At 43.2% G+C, this 15,980-nt stretch overlaps 2 protein-coding genes across 2 annotated transcripts; one reads left to right on the forward strand and one right to left on the reverse strand.

Annotated features, from left to right (window-relative positions):
• Positions 1 to 1,793: 1,793 nt before the first annotated feature.
• On the reverse strand, positions 1,794 to 5,997 carry BRIX1 (biogenesis of ribosomes BRX1; the record flags this gene model as incomplete). The annotated part of the gene is made up of 10 exons (XM_079548409.1): positions 1,794 to 2,057; positions 2,344 to 2,472; positions 2,957 to 3,058; positions 3,296 to 3,346; positions 3,445 to 3,518; positions 3,623 to 3,672; positions 4,045 to 4,115; positions 4,345 to 4,388; positions 5,018 to 5,129; positions 5,845 to 5,997. The coding sequence occupies 10 exons, from the start codon at positions 5,995 to 5,997 to the stop codon at positions 1,794 to 1,796; spliced, it is 1,050 nt and encodes a 349-aa protein (XP_079404535.1).
• A 159-nt stretch (positions 5,998 to 6,156) lies between these two features.
• RAD1 (RAD1 checkpoint DNA exonuclease) lies at positions 6,157 to 11,348 on the forward strand (the record flags this gene model as incomplete). Its single annotated transcript, XM_079548883.1, has 5 exons — positions 6,157 to 6,351; positions 7,975 to 8,083; positions 9,552 to 9,810; positions 10,799 to 10,897; positions 11,165 to 11,348. The coding sequence occupies 5 exons, from the start codon at positions 6,157 to 6,159 to the stop codon at positions 11,346 to 11,348; spliced, it is 846 nt and encodes a 281-aa protein (XP_079405009.1).
• Between the last annotated feature and the right edge of the window lie 4,632 nt (positions 11,349 to 15,980).

Raw genomic sequence — 15,980 nt, forward strand, 5'->3', positions numbered from 1 at the left:
TGACCCAGCCACACTTCTGGACTCCTCGCAGACGCACTCCTGGTGCACAGTTAGCTCCTGCTCTTTTTCACATCCGACATTATTCCTGTCAAGCTGTCAGCGTGGACTGTTTTTCCAGGGAAAGAGACGGGTTATGACACATTGGTGCTCTTCAAAGACTTTGGGTTTGGCCCAAGACTCTTTTTTCTTTAGATTAGCTACACTGTGTCAACTGAGCTGGTGCCTGTGTAACTAGACTTCGATTCCTAAGTTTTAAAGGTAATGCTGAATCTCCCTTGACCTGCTGTGGAGAACGAACCCTAATGCTTAACAGACCATCTTCCTCTTGGAACAGAGGCTGGGAAGAAAAAAAAAAAAAAAAAAAAACAAAAAGCCCACACAGAGGTACCAAATAATAATAGAGCACAGGCAAAACAGTTCCAACACACAGAAGCTGGGGAAGATTGTGAAGGGTACAGAAGTTTTCAAACAAAAAACAAGTCACAGAATAGAAAAGCAGAAAACGGTGAAGATAATCACAGAGACCCACGACTATCTACTAAAATGAATCAGGATTTATGGTTGGAATTTATATGGCTGTTTCAACCTTCTACCTTGGTTGAAAGACAAGTTACATCCTCATTTCCCCAAATAATAACTTACAAACATACTGACTCATTTTAGATCCAGCAAAAGGGCAGGCTCACTGACAGTGTCCTAAAAGCTTTATGAAAATAAAGCCCAAATTGAGGCAACCACACTGAAGCTTTGAGGAAATGTCAACCAACAGGAAACCAACCTTTGAACTTCCAGCTGCTCATGAGTTTGCAGCAGGCTACAGAAGCATTGAATTTTAAGACGCAGCAGAATCAAGACTTTTAGTTCTAACGACACTGAGCTCTACTGAAAGTAAATTTTAAACGTGAAAATGGAAAAAACCTACATGGCATCACTCTACTCTGAGAAACATATATAACTGAACCAAGAGGACAGCCTCTGTACGAAAATAGAAGTTGTCTGCATGAGCAACTGTATAAAACTGCAGAATTCTGTTAAGCACAATTGGTGCCTAAAATCACCACTCCCATATAGAAGAGTTAGAGGCAGTTCTGTTTCAGGCACATGGTTTTTGTACTCAGAGGTAGCGTTTACCTTGTACTTTTAGGGAACCTCCAATTAGTTATAAAAGAACAGAATGCTACGTTACCTCTTCACCCCAGTGGAAGTATTTCAGGTCCTATGTAGCTGATTAGATACAGAAGCTATCATAGGCAAAGCGGCAAGTTTTCTACTATTAATTAAAAAGAAAAGAACAATTAAGAAACCATTTCTCTTCGCATTTTCTAGGGACTGTGAGAGAAAAATTACCCATCATTCCCAACAAGAAAATTCATGTGAAGTTAAAACTTCTCAAAGGATTACCTGCTGCTTCAAAATCTAGCATAGGTGACTTGAATTCCATGTAATGATAAGAACACTTGTGACAAACCTGTATTTCTTGTGCGTATTACAGCAAGTTATTTCCTACAGGTATCTGAGTGTAAGGCAAAAGCAGGAGTATTTGGAATTCCTTATTTTCCATCTCTCATTTTCAAGTTTTTTAAAACCCAAAATCCTCTCAAAAAAAAAAGACAAAGTACAAATTTAATAAGGAAATTTATCTTTGTTTACTCAGAATTGAAATCCAGTTAATTTTACCTGCAGAAAACAAGTATTCACAACATTCTGTCAATACAGCTAAGAAATATATATATTTAACATAGCTACAGAAGACTAAAAGATGACTTTGGCATCTCCACCTGTAACTTTTAGGCTTATGCTTCAGTTCTGAAAAGCTTTTTTTGTTTCTTCCTCTGAATTTTGCGCGGTTTCCTTTTATCTTTTACAATTGCCTTTGACTCTGGTTTCACAAGCTGTATTTCCACTGGCTTTTCTTCAGCTGGAGTTTCGAAGACCACTTCAGTGGGATCCTCTTCCATAAGCATTTTACTCTCCTTTTTCTTAATCTTTTGTACTTCTTTCACTTGATGTTTCTCTCTAAACTTAGCAGCCATTGACAGTCTTATCAACCGTCGATGCTACAAAAATAAGGATTTAAAATAGAATGTTTAAAATAAGCAAGATGCAAGAAATCAGAGGTTATAATAACAGGCTACATTTCTCTGCTTAATTGTCAAAATCTACAACGTACTGTTACTTTTCCACTGACAGGAATTTTGCATTCATTCCATTTTCGCGCAATTATTTTGTTCTCAAGCAGTTAAGGCATTACAAAGAGATTCAGGAGAAGGCATATGCGATTCTCTTGCACATACAGCTTGCAGTCTTCAAAGTAACTGCCGAAGAGAAGACAAGGCTGCTTACCATATTTGGGGACTGATAATAGGGATTCTCATACAAAGTTGGTCCTCCAAAGCTACCCTGGAAGATTTTTATGAGATTCAGAACAAAACGAGGCCCAATTTCTACTAGAGATGCATCCTCTTCTATTATCTGCAGTAAAAGAATACTCTATTTCAAATGGATTGAATCAATGTGTATGACCTCATAGGCACTTTATATTACAATATAACATAAAACAACTTAAATCCAAGATACAATGCCACAGAAATTTGTAAGCTGCACTTTTTCAAACACAAATCTTTATACAGAAGAGTTCTGTTAGATTCAAGCAAGCATTTAGGAATACTACACATTTTTAAATTCCTCAGTTAGAAAGCAGGCATACTTTGGGATAAGGCACTGAGTGAAGTTAAAAGTGAAGCTTATGCTTTCACTACCAATTTCTCTTATTAAGAGACCCATTACAGAATCACAGCTAACAGAGAGCAGCCAGAGCTCGACAGAACTGAAACAAATTATCTCCAAAGATACAGGAAAAGGCACCTTCTGAAAACAATTACTTTTCTTATTTTATTGTAATTACTGGATTTGATATAGTTACTCTGCTGAGCACCACTGGAAGAGCTGAACTAACCTGGTAATTTCGAAACCATATCCTCTTGTCTGTGATGGTGAACGTGAAAACATGATCTACAAAGGGTTGGCTTTTGGGATGATACTGTGGCGTACTGAATATCTGAAATAAAAGGCAGCACTTCTCAATATCTGTAGTCATAAGGGTACAAGCATTAATTTAAGTTATTAAGACTCTGATTCCAGGTTGCATACTTAAGAACAAGAGTCCCAGTGACTTTAAGAACAACCCTAATTCTTCGAGTATTTTCTGCAGACTCTCAGTGTACAATTTGTATGGTGGGGTACAAAAAGAGAAATTAAAATAACTTACGAAAGAATTTCCAAGCTACACACTGACCTGAATAAACAATTCCTTCAGCAAGGCATAGTGTGGCTCCTTGTCAAAAGTCTACAACAGAAAAAAAAAAATTTAGATACAAAGTTAAATGCATGAGTAATGTAAAGAAAATGGACATGTAACACATTAAATGTAAGATCTATACTTACTGGATCAAAAGACAGAAGGGGCCGTGAGCCTCTTAAGCAGTTTCCTGTCATCTTCAATTCTGCCAGTGTATGAACTAGCGGTTTGGTTTTTTTTTTAAGAAAGATCATTTTATTACTTAGATAAAGCTGTACAGATAAGACAGTAAGAGTCTAAACACAGTAATATCAAACAACTTACTGTTCTGCACTAAGAATTTAGCTGATGGTCCCTGTGGAGTATTTGAAAGCCTGCAGAACAGAGACAGAAGAAAATAAAAATCTTAAGAGCAGCCATAAACTTGTGTTGGATATCTACAGTACACTCCAACAAATTATTTCTGAATGGAAGCAATTTCAGTCGCTTTTACAGCAGTACTGTGTTCCTTTAGGATACTCAGGCTTACTTGCTTTCAGAACAATTTTGTAAAATGTTTCTGTAGCCTGTGGAAACAACAGCATGTTGTAAACTCACACTACCTACAATAGAAGCGCAGTATTCTTTAGGACTTAACTAAGCACTATTCCAAGCAGCCTCACTATTGCAGTAACAAACTTTAGGTAGAAGCATTGCCAGTGATATATATAAATGCAATTAACGAACAAAATGCAGTATTTACTTACCACATATAAAGATCTTGTTTCTTTTTAGCTTCAAAAAAGATGCACTTATTACAGTTTTTCATTTCACATACCTACACAAAATATATCAAAGAGCTATTTATACAGTCATGAAGACATTTTCAGAAACTTTCCATATTACTTCCTAATGTTTCTTAATCAAAAAACAACTTTCCTTTGGCATTAGCACTTTTTCAGTATCAATTTTCATTTATGAAATTACACAACTCTATAACTAGTAAGAAGTCTTTGGAACTTGGATACCTCTTGCACACAAAAAATAAAAATTAAAAGCAGAATTACCTCGTTAATTACAAACAACTTGTCTTTGCGGTCCATTTTAGTATCTGGAAAACAAAAACAATGTGGAGAAGGCCTGAACACCAAGTTAAAACACAACATTTTAAAATGGTGTTTGCCCAAGTTTTTACTGCTGTGAATGGAAGGTCACTGATCAAGGGCTTTTTAGCCATGGCATGCTGTCATAGAATATCCTGAGTTGCAAAGATGCACAAGGATCATGGAGTCCAACTCCTGCCTTCAATCATTTGTTCAATCCAATTGTAAATAAGCCTAGTCTGTTATCATGTATTTTTAGAATTCTAGAATGTGTCCTAGGATGCTTTTCTGTACTATAACAGATATCCAGACTATATTTTACACGTCCCTTTATTCACTAAGTCAGATTTCTACTAAAAATCCCTGATAACTTTACACAGCAGGATGCTATAATGAAATTAGGTAATTAATAATACAGTGACAAAAGCACGCTTACAAGACAAAAGCCATAGGAGCAATCTCCCAGAGAATACAAGGATGCAGTGTATGCTGTATTTGTCAGCTGAAAAAGTGTTTGTTCTTTGCTTAGGAAAAGAGGCTACAGTCTCATCAGTTACCTATCACATTTGTAAAATAACAGATTCTTAGAAGTACTTGGTTTGAGACTGCAAATGCACTGAGAATAAGTCAGGCCTACCTGCTTTAGAATGAGGCATCAGAGTTCTTAAGTCTTGCATTAAGTGCCTTGTTCTGAAATTAATCCCACGGGAAGAGAAAATAAGCACCCGCTCCTTGTTCTTCCATTTACCCTAAAAAAAAAGAGACAAAAACATAAGCAAGAAATTTAATTTTCTTAAAATATCTTACAACACAGCAACAAAACACATTTGAACTGCGGTAACAAAAAAGCACAGCAAGAGCATTCACAGCAATCTCATCACCTGCACAGAACCTCTAGCTCTGCAGAGATTCAACTTTTTGCATAACTGCTCACCACGACGCTTCGTGAGGTTCCCACGTGAAAGCCTTTCACTACTACAAAAGGCATATAAAAACACTAAGAAATCCACACACGACGGATGTCAAAAAAAAAAGCCCTCCTCCTCCGCAGGAGGACCCGAACCCCGTAGCGGGCAGAGGAACTCGGCCTCTTCGGATGAGCGTGCGATGCGGTGCCGTGTGCTTCAACGGAAAATCAAGCGGCAGCACCTACACGCCATTTCCGAGGCCCCCTCAGAATAACTCCGACGCGAAGCACGCGCAATACCGCCTGGATGTAACACCCCTGTAGGCGTTCCTAAAATGTTTTTCAGATTGTGGTAACGCAGCTTAATCGAACGGCCCACAGCAGTGCTTTTTTTTGCACAGCTTCGCGGGAGCCGCACCATCAGACATCGCTTTCACTCGCAGTTACGTTACAAGAGGGCTGGAACACGCCCTCATAACCCCGCGCAGCGGCTGAGCTCCCATCGGCACCCCGCGTCCCACTGCCGCCCAGCTAGGCCCAGCACACCCCGCCGCTACCTGAGAGACGGGCGCCGGGATGCTGTACTCCCCCGGGGCCGCTTCCTCCGGTCCAGCCTTAGCGGCCGGCTCGGATCTGGTCGGAGCTCCTTTCACTCGCTTCTTCGGCCGGCCATCAGCCACCAGCTCACGTTTCCTCTTGGCCGCCGCCATCTTAGAAGCACCGCGCCGTGCGCCGCTCGCACTTCCGTCCGCTCCCCGCGCCACCGGAAGTGCCCGCGCCGCTCATTGCCGTGGCTTCCGGCCCTCTGTAGGCCCCGTCGGGCTTCGCTAGGCCTCGTCAGACCCAGCCGGGCTCCGCCGGGGCCCGCCATGCCTTTTACCACACAGTCGCCTGCCAGTGGTGAGCAATATGTCCTGACGGCCAGCCTGGACAACGTCCGCAATTTGTCCAGCCTCCTCAGGGCCGTCCACTTCCAGGATCATGCCACTTGCTTCGCCACGGCCAACGGCCTTCGGGTGACCGTGGAGGATGCTAAATGCATTCAGGCCAATGCTTTTATCCAGGTACGGGCTACAGGCTGAGCTGTTTCCAGTGAGGCTGTGGTTAACGGTGAGAAGGGGCTGGCAGTGGCGTTATGGACTTGATGAAAACTCAAATTATGTGGTAGAATTGGTGTGCAGAAGATTACTTGTGGGGAAGGGGAAGTTTTAGTACAGTCATGGAATAGTTGCAGAAGCTGATGTGAGGAAGACGCAGTGATCAGAATGTGGCCATTAACAGAATTGTGTAATGTTTGGAGGTGGAATCTTACAGATCACCTAGTGCCAAACCCTGCTGAGGACAGATCATAAAGTCATTGATGTTGGAAAGAACCTTGATAGAGTGAGAGGTAATGGCCTCAAGTTGTGCCAGGGGAGGTTCACGTTGGACATAAGGAAAAGCTTAGAAAGAATGGTGAGGTATCAGAACAGACTGTCCAGAGAAGTGAAGTCATCATCCCTCGAGGCATTCAAGAAATGAGAAGATGTAGCACTGAAGGATGTGGTTTAAGGAGTATGGTGGGGTATGGTTGGACTGGATGGTCTCAGCAGTCTTTTCCAACTTTCATGATTCTGTGCTTAGACCAGCCATCAACCTGACCTCCTGAGTTTCACCATTAACCCAGGTCTTCTAATGCCATTGCCATATGTTTCTTAAGCACCTCCACCACTGCGATGAACAGCCTGTTCCAATGCTTGACCACCCTCTTGTGGAAGAGATTCTTCCTCATATCCAATCTAAGCCTCTCCTTGTGCAACTTGATATCATTTCCTTGTGCCTTATCACTTGTACCTAAGAGAAGTGACAAACACCTCCATCACTGTGATTGTGTTCCTCCGTCACTGTGATTGTGTTCAGGTAGTTAGTTAAAAGAGATTGAAGAGATCTCCCCTCAGTCTGCTTTTCTGCAGACTAACAACCCCACTCCTCATAAGCCACTCCTCATGAGTCTTGTTTTCTAGACTCTTCAGCAGCCTTGTTGCTCTTCTTGACAGAGGCTCGAGTTGTCACAGGACTGAAATACCAAACTCACTGACTGGTTTATTCATACGTGCCTTCTTGCATCCTTTAAACTTGTTAAGCCAATGGCTCCTTGTGGCTATGCCATTCTTAGTTTCACGAGTGCATTCCTCTGAGAGTGTTGACATTTTTGGTGAATTCACCATGCCTGCTGCTCAATATGTTGCTGGGAATCAGCTGCTTTGTGTTAGTTACCAGAAGAGAGTATTGGGGCAAAAAACAAACAAACAGTCATTTGAGCAGCTTTTGGAAGAGAGTCCATCCTGTGAGTCTCAGCTCTGTGCCAGGAAGGATCATGGAGCAGATCCTCTTAGAAGCTATGCTAAGGCGCACAGAAAGCAGGGAGGTGAATGTAGGCAGCTATAGGCTTTACTGCTCGTAGTTTGTTTTAATCTCTAATAAAAAAGTGCCAGTGTGTTCTTGGTTATACATTACTACTTTATTTAAAATGTGACTTGATTTATTATACTGTTTTTTGAGGATAAAGACTGATTTTTTTTTTCAGTGGTTACTGTGTTACGTGTAGAAAATACTGCATGTTGTGGTGGTCTCTGAAAATGTAAGACATGAGTGAACTGTAAAGTAATTGCAAAAGCTTCACTGTCTACATCTCTTTTCTCCCAAAGGCAGAAATTTTTCAGGAATTTCATGTTCAGGAAGAATCAGTGGTGTTCCGAATCAATTTGGCTGTTCTTCTTGACTGCTTGACCATTTTTGGTGCCAGTTCTTTGCCAGGTACAGTGCATACCTTGACCATGTGTATGTATAACCTGTAATCACACAGTGAAACCTGTGCTTATCCATTGGGAGCTATCCAGTCTTAGCAAAACTTCTGACTTCTTCACCTCAAGCTCTTCTGAGGGTGGAAGCTCTCACCCATAAGCAGGTTCCATTGCACTCCAGAACTTGTTGATCAAGTGTCCCATTGCTGTGAACCGTAGAAGTAGTCACACTGAGAGAGAGCTTGGAATACAACTTGGAATTTCTTAAAATTAAAAATGGTGTCTCAACTCAGTAGTAAAGTGCTCTGCTTTCTATTATTTCTATGGCTTGTGCAACCCTGGAATATCCTGAAGCCTGAAAAACATTACCAGGGGTGTTTGTGAGTTAGGAAATGTTCTGGTGCAGATTTAGTGGGCTTAAAGAGGCCTGCAGCAGTTCCAGGTAGGAGCATCAGTTCACTGTGCTCTTGCTCCCAAAGCAGTAGCTGTTGTGTGTCACTGTCACTCCCCTCTGACCGATACCCCTGCGTTATGCTTTGTGAATATTTATCTCCAGTGTGCAGGTAAGGTACTGAGGCCTATTACTTTCCCAAGGTCTTGCAAGAAATCTGACTGAATTGGATAGCACTTCAGGTACTGTAAGTAAACCATCTTAGCCCCAGTGCATACTTCTTGGGTGAACAGAGCACTTCTGAACTTGTTGATTAAATGTGCAAATTACGAAATCCAAATGTTTGTTAGATTACAGAATCACAAAATGGTGTAGGATGGCAGGGACTTATAAAATCACCCAGTTTTAACGGCCTGCCATGGGCTGGTTGCCCCCACCAGCTCAGGCTGCCCAGAGCCCCATCCAACCCAGCCTTGCGGGCCTCCAGGGATGGGACACCACAGTGCCAGCGCCTCACTGCCCTCTGAGTAAAGAATTTCTTCCTTACGTCTAACCTAAATCTCCCCTCTAATATGGGAAATTGCCTTCACAGCTATGTACATTGCTTTATAAAGAATTACAGTGCTTTAAAAAAATTAGGGAAATTTTATTTTCTGGAAGTTTATTCTTCTCCTTACTTAAGGAATGTTCAAAAAGAAGTTTTCACAAGCAAAGATAGTTACAAGTTAGCTCAGCTGCGTGGGTCCTTTGAGATGCACTGTATACTCATGTGGAGTAGAGTGAAAGGATGTGGCCTTTCTCATGCTGCTTTACTACTGGAGCTGAACTCCAGTAGTTGAACTCCAGATTCCTCTGCTGTTCCTATTGTGACTCTGACCTAAAGACCTAAACCAACTGTGTTGAACTGCACTGTGATCTTAGTAACCTAAACATTCAGATGTTTAACGAAAGGAGGATACAACCATAGTGCAGGCCAAGCTGTGTTAACTTTTGTTTGGGTGTGCTGCATGACAGGAAAACCTGAATTTCCTGAAGTGACCAGATGCCCTAGTGGATATTCTCTGAACAAGTATTTTGTTCCCCTTTTCAGGAACATCAACAGCTCTTCGGATGTGTTACCGTGGTTATGGCAATCCCTTGATGTTGTTCTTAGAAGAAGGAGGAGTAGTGACAGTGTGCAGAATTAACACTCAAGAGCCTGAGGACTTGTTAGACTTCAATTTCTGCAGTACCAACGTCATCAATAAAATTATCCTGCAGTCAGAGGGGCTGCGAGAAGCATTTTCTGAACTTGATATGACCAGTGAAGTTCTGCAGATTACCATGTCTCCAGATAAACCATATTTCAGGTACTGGAAACTATGTTTTCAACTCAAATGTTCCTGCTTTTCCTTTTTGCATTTCCCTGGGTAAGGACTGGAAGTATACAGGATGAAGAGGAGGGAGCTCTTACAGAGTATTAGGTCATTTCAAGGAGAAGTGTACTGAACATAGCAAATCACAGTATATAATCTCATTAACATAATGAGGAATACATTGCCAACCTGCTAAAGTATTCAAATGGTTGCAGTTTAGCATTTTTAGTTAAATAAAGCGAAACAAATGATAGTGTTTTGTAAAATAGCTGTAGTAATACGCAAGCTGACTGCTTCTGACAGATTTTTAGGAGAAGTCCTTAAGAGAATTAGAATCTGGGGATGTTGGTTGATGAAAGACTCAGCATGAGACGGCAGTGTATGCTTGCAGCCCAGAAGGCCAACTGTATCTTGGGTTGCATCATGGGAAGCATGACCAGCAGGTTGAGGGAGGTGATTCTGTCCCTCTACACTGCTCTCATGAGACCCCACCTGGAGAACTGCATCCAGTTCTGGGGCCCTCAACACAGGGACATGCACCTCCCCTACAGGGAAAGGCTGAGAAAGCTGGGAATCTTGAGCCTGGAGAAGTCTCTTGGGGTTCTTTGTAGTGGCCTTGCAGTACCTGAAGGGGGCCTACACAAAAGTTGTGGAGGGACTGTTTATACAGTGTGTAGCAATGAGATGAGGGGAAGTACCTTTAAGAGGGAAGAGGATAGATTTAGATTAGATATTAAGAAGAAATTCTTTACTGTGAGGGTGTTGACAAACTGGAACAGGTTGCCCTGTTCAGCAACCTGTAACAGAGGTTATGGATGCCCCCTCCCTGGAAGCATTCAAGACCAGGCTGGATGGAGCTGTGAGCATCCTGGTATAGTGGGAGGTGTCCAATAGCAGATGGGCTGAAACTAGATCCCAGTCAGTTCTATGATTTTTTGTAGCTGCTACCAGTTGTTATGGGATGGTGCCTTTTGTCTTGCAGGTTATCCACTTTTGGAAATGCAGGAAATGCACATCTGGACTATCCCAAGGATTCAGATTTAATGGAAGCATTCCACTGTAACCAAACTCAGACAAACAGGTCAGTAAGTCCATGCTCAGTGCACTCTGTAGCAGCTCATTCATTTGCGATAGAAAATGAAAAAAGCTGACTTTGTATTACTTTAGTAAAATTCTGTGTCTGATCAAAAGCTAAGTGATAGCAATATCTAACTGATGAAGTTACCATGAAAAGATTAACACAGTGTGATGCCAGTTATCTTGTAGTCATTCTATTGAGTTTAGCTGGGGATAGTGTTTCAGCTACTCCTTATGTGCTTTTTTTGAATGCCATTTTTCTCCCCTACAGGTACAAGATTTCTTTGCTTAAACCATCTACAAAGGCACTGGCTTTATCTTGTAAAGTCTCAATTCGAACAGATAACCGAGGATTTCTTTCACTGCAGTATATGATCAGGAATGAAGATGGGCAGATCTGTTTTGTAGAATACTATTGTTGCCCCAATGAGGAAATCACTGAAGCAGAATTGTAGCTGCATATTCTGATTCTAGTGTCTGTATTATATTTATGAAGATATTAAGTGTTTTATGTTTATAATGCTGATTGAAATCTGTAAAGAGAGATAGAGTTGGTAATATTATGTACTTTTTTTTACAGCTGTGGGATTAAAAATAACAAGTCTTGTTTCCTAAATTCCCCTGCCAGTTTCTCAGCCTTGACACAGAAAAAAAGCAGAAAGTAGTATTGATCTCCAAAAGCCACAGCTACCACACACGTTAAAGCTGTCTTCTTGTTATATGCTGCATGTGCACAACTTCCTCTTCCAGGAGACTCACATCTCCATCTTAGTTCTGCATTCACTACCTCATCCAACAATGCTTTGGTGCAGGACTCCACGAACAAAACCACCTTGGAGATTTTTCAGCCATTCTTCAAGCTGTTCCCCCAAATCCATGACAAAGAGCTGCAAGAAACAGATTGCTGTGTGCAAGGGAGGTGGCCACCCATACCAGTGCCCATCAGCAGCCATGGCCCAGGTCAGCTCCTGTGGGGCAGCAGCTCTGCCAGAAGCACACGAGCTGGGCACTGGGCTTTCCAGCATCCTGCCTGGAGCCTGGCAGAAGGGATGGTTAAAGCTCCTGCTGAAGAACTTAGAAGCCTCCTACTCCTAGCTCAGATAGGACAGTGGGCTAGTCCAAAAATGAGCAGTAGCAGAAAGCAGAAGTCATCAAAGTAAACCCTGCATTTACAGAATTAGGTTATGTATTTGTACATTGTGGATTTTACCCTGTAAGTACCAATAGATTATAGTGCTTTTATACGACAACAGAAGCAGCAAGCTCCAATGATTCTGCTTGCTTGAAGAGCAGCAGACACTCAAGCAGATGGTTTTCTTCTAGCCATTTGCACACAATCTGTGCAGTCCCAAGACCAGAGGAGTGAATGTTTAGGTTCACAGATGTTTCCCATGGAGCTGTGCTCATGGCCCAGATCAGGCTACTCCTTCCCATGTTGAAGCCTCCTGAGGAAAAGCATCAGGTGCTGTGAGGTTGGGGTTTGCACTGCTGGAAGCTCACTTTGCAGAATGCTGGGCTGCCTATACAGAGGAAAGGACTGATCTAGGACTGTCCTGTAGGAGCTGAGGATGCTTTTACCTCTTCGTGGCGCTGGGTGACACATTCCCTGCAAGCAGCCACAATTCAGGAGTGCCCCAGTGATTCCAGGCAAGCGGTGCTGCCCATTGCTGCCAGTGGAATGGACTGGACCTTGGTTTTGGAGGCCCCTTCTCCCTGCTGCAGGCTATGCCCTGGTGCTGCAGAGATGAGGCAGTGTGCCAAGCTGCAGAATCTGCTGCTTCAAAACCCAGGCAGGACACCAGCGGAAAGAGCCCTGACACAGCCTGGGCTCGTGTGCCATGGTGGCTGTGCCATGGCCGTACTCTTAAGGGCAGCCAGGCACAGGTTAATGCCAGGACGCTGCAGCTGAGGTGTATTGAACCAACAAAGAGAGGGACTGGGGAAAGGAGGCACAGAAGGGTGCTGGGTGCACAGAGCTGCACACTGACCCTTTCAGGACAAGCCCAAGCTGGGAAATCACATTGGACAAACTGATTTGGAGAGGAACACAATGCAAGTCCCATTAGCCAAAGCATCTGGAGAAGAGAGTCTCACTTCCATATCCTCCAGCAGGTTTAAAACCACTCAGGTGCCATGCAGCCTCTGTCTGGTACTGTAGGGCGTCCAGAATCTGCTGCAAGCCCCACTGCTTCCCTCACACTGCAGCCTCCCAGCTGACAACCAGCTCTGCAACATCTGCACAGCTGTGTCATGCCCAGCTCTGCAACATCTGGCCAGCAGTGCCCAAGCCAAGCTGCTGAGCACAGCACTGCTGCTTTAGGAGCCGTGCGGCTAAAAACCAGAGGAGCTATTTCTAGGGCTGAGTGCAGCCCAGACCTCTGTGTTTTGTGCCTTCCTTCCTCCAGCTGAAAGGGGCTCAGCAGAGGTTTTATCTTTGTCTCTACCCTATGGTTTTGTTAGGAAAATGCAGCGTAATCCAGCGCTCTTCTTGTTTCCCAGCCTTTTTTTCAAGGATACAAAAGCAGACAAGCACTTTTGGACAGAGCTTTGGCGCATGCACGGCACTTGCGTTAGGGCACGATGGTGCTAGATGAGCACTCGGGCTGCCAGCACAGCCACCACTGGGGGGCGCTTTGGTTCAGCTCGACGGGCAGAGCAGCCACGTGGCAGCAGCAGCCCGCAGCCGGCACAGCTGGGTGGGTGCTGCTCGCCTCCGAGGGCGGCCAGAGGCAGTCGCCATCCCGCAGCCCTGCTCCCAGCAGCAGAGCTCCTGGAAGGGATGAGGTCAGTGAGCTGTGCCTGTTTCCAATCTCCAGCTGCTGGTAGGAGGCCCCATTACCAACCGTCTGAACATTTCAGGCTGGTGGAAAATGCTGGGGAGGGCCGGCACCAGGAACCTGGACAGAGCAGCATTTGAGAAGGTTTTTAAATCACGGACTGAAAAATCGATGATTGTGTAAATACCTGTGTTAAACTCATCAAACAGGGGCCTGCCAGAGCAGCCAAAGGCATGTAAACCATGATGTGTTGCCTTACGATGCTTCAGGAACCACACGCTGTATCACAGACATACTGTACCCTCCTGAAGCCAACGCTGGGACCACAGACTTGGCATTTTCAGGACTAAATGCACAAACTTGAACCACTTGTTCAAAGGGGCAAATCTCATGTCAGTGAGATGCTGTCCCACAATCCAATTACTGGTGAGACAGAGGCTGCTGTTTCTCTTAAAAAACCTTTTGCCCCATGTTATATTACAGCTCAGCCCTTTACAGATATCTGACAAAGTGCTCCACTTGCCAGAGACAGTCTGCCAGCAGGAGCTTTCTACAGCTACAAAAATCACATCTTGAACCTCCTCAAATACGGGAAACATTAAATCACAGCTTTGAATTTCTTCTAGCTGTAGTTCACCACGGCATGTACAATCATTTTCATAAAAAGAGAGTTGTTATTGTCCTGAAAGGAAAACAAAAAAATATGGTTACAGTCTGTGTTTAGTATCTCTTACTTATTTCCAGATGGATTCAAATAGGCAGATGTAAGAAATTCGGGACATTCACTTCTATGAGGTTTTGCTATGGGCTGGCTTGAGCTCACAAGTATAACTGCTGACCCACATTTAGAGAACAAGACCATTGAAAGTTGAAACTCTGGATCTGTTGCTTGACATTAAATACAGAGCACTTTTACTGCTCCATGTGGCAGATCAAAACCAGAACACGCGGAGGATTTAAGCCACTGATCTGGCTTCAAACCTTGCACCAGTTCATATTTGTTCGGAAAATAGTACTCAGTTTTATGCCTGTGTCTGCAGAATTTGTGCTGGGTTACATCATGTCTGTCTATGCGCTGCTTTGTGCCTCACACACAGCTCCTCCAGGACCTTTCCCACCCGTTTCCTCTACACGCCGCATGATGACCTGCAGTGCAGCTGCTGGGCTGCCAGCAGTGGCAAGCAGCTGAAAGCACCAGAGGCTGCTCCTGCTCCAGGCCCCACGCTACAGCGGGCGGTGTGATCTTACTAATCCATCAGCAATCAGCAACTAAATCATTAATATACAATGTGAAATGACTCAAATCTGGCCTGCCAGGTGATCTCACTGTACTTACTCTGCACACCAGTCTCACTTGCAGCACTCTTGTTCAAAGGAAATACACTACTGAGAAGCTTAGAGAAATTTTGTACATAGTCAAAAGAGCTACTTGACCCTCGAGATACTGCAAAACATGGTGCAATTCCTGCCATTTATGTGGCTTGCCCTGAGACAAAGACACAATTAGCAAGCTAGTTACTGAAAAAACTAGTTTTTCCAATAAAACTTGAGAGATGATAAAAAGAGTAAAACTCACACAGTCAACCCTGATAAATAAAGAGAATTTCACATTCACAGATACGCATGTGCACACCCATACAAACATGCCCACAAATAGACTTCCACTGTAGTTCTGTGTACTGAGTGAAGTGCCAAGTGATAAAGAACAGGAGAGATGGGGGCCTCACTCACCTCTGATACTGGTCTAAGGTCTTTTTAAACCCATGATTCTGTGAATGCATCCAGTGGTGAATGGGAGAACTGTATTAGTTAAGCACGATACACATGTGAGAGATAGCTCTGAGCCTATCCATCCAACACATGGCACAATCTGCCAAACTGGTTGCACAGGGTTTGGAGTGGATTCTGTTCCACCCAACAGCTCAGAGTTAATTGCAAAGTTGCAAATTCAGCTGACAATTATTTAAACACAGAACACAGGACACGTTTGTACTACAATAAAGCTGTGACTGTAGCAAGATTTCCCTCAGTAAAAAAAGGAGCTAAAGTCATAAAAAGAGCCCGGATGAAAAAACTGGAAATAGTTTATTTGCTGCATAAGGAAAGTTCTTGTAAATTACATATAGAGAAACTTGCTATGCTGTAGCGTATAATTTTCAGTATTCCACAAAGATAATTGTAATAAATATACAAACCAAAACAAGGTAGAAGACTAAATCCATCAGGCAACCTACAAAATGGTTCACCAAGTTTTATACTTTGCAGCAGTAGCATGCTTAAAATTTTGTTGTTCATTCTGAAGTGCTGCAG

The sequence above is a fragment of the Tetrao urogallus genome (assembly GCF_951394365.1).
Source record: "Tetrao urogallus genome assembly, chromosome: Z".
Taxonomy (NCBI): Eukaryota; Metazoa; Chordata; class Aves; order Galliformes; family Phasianidae; genus Tetrao; species Tetrao urogallus.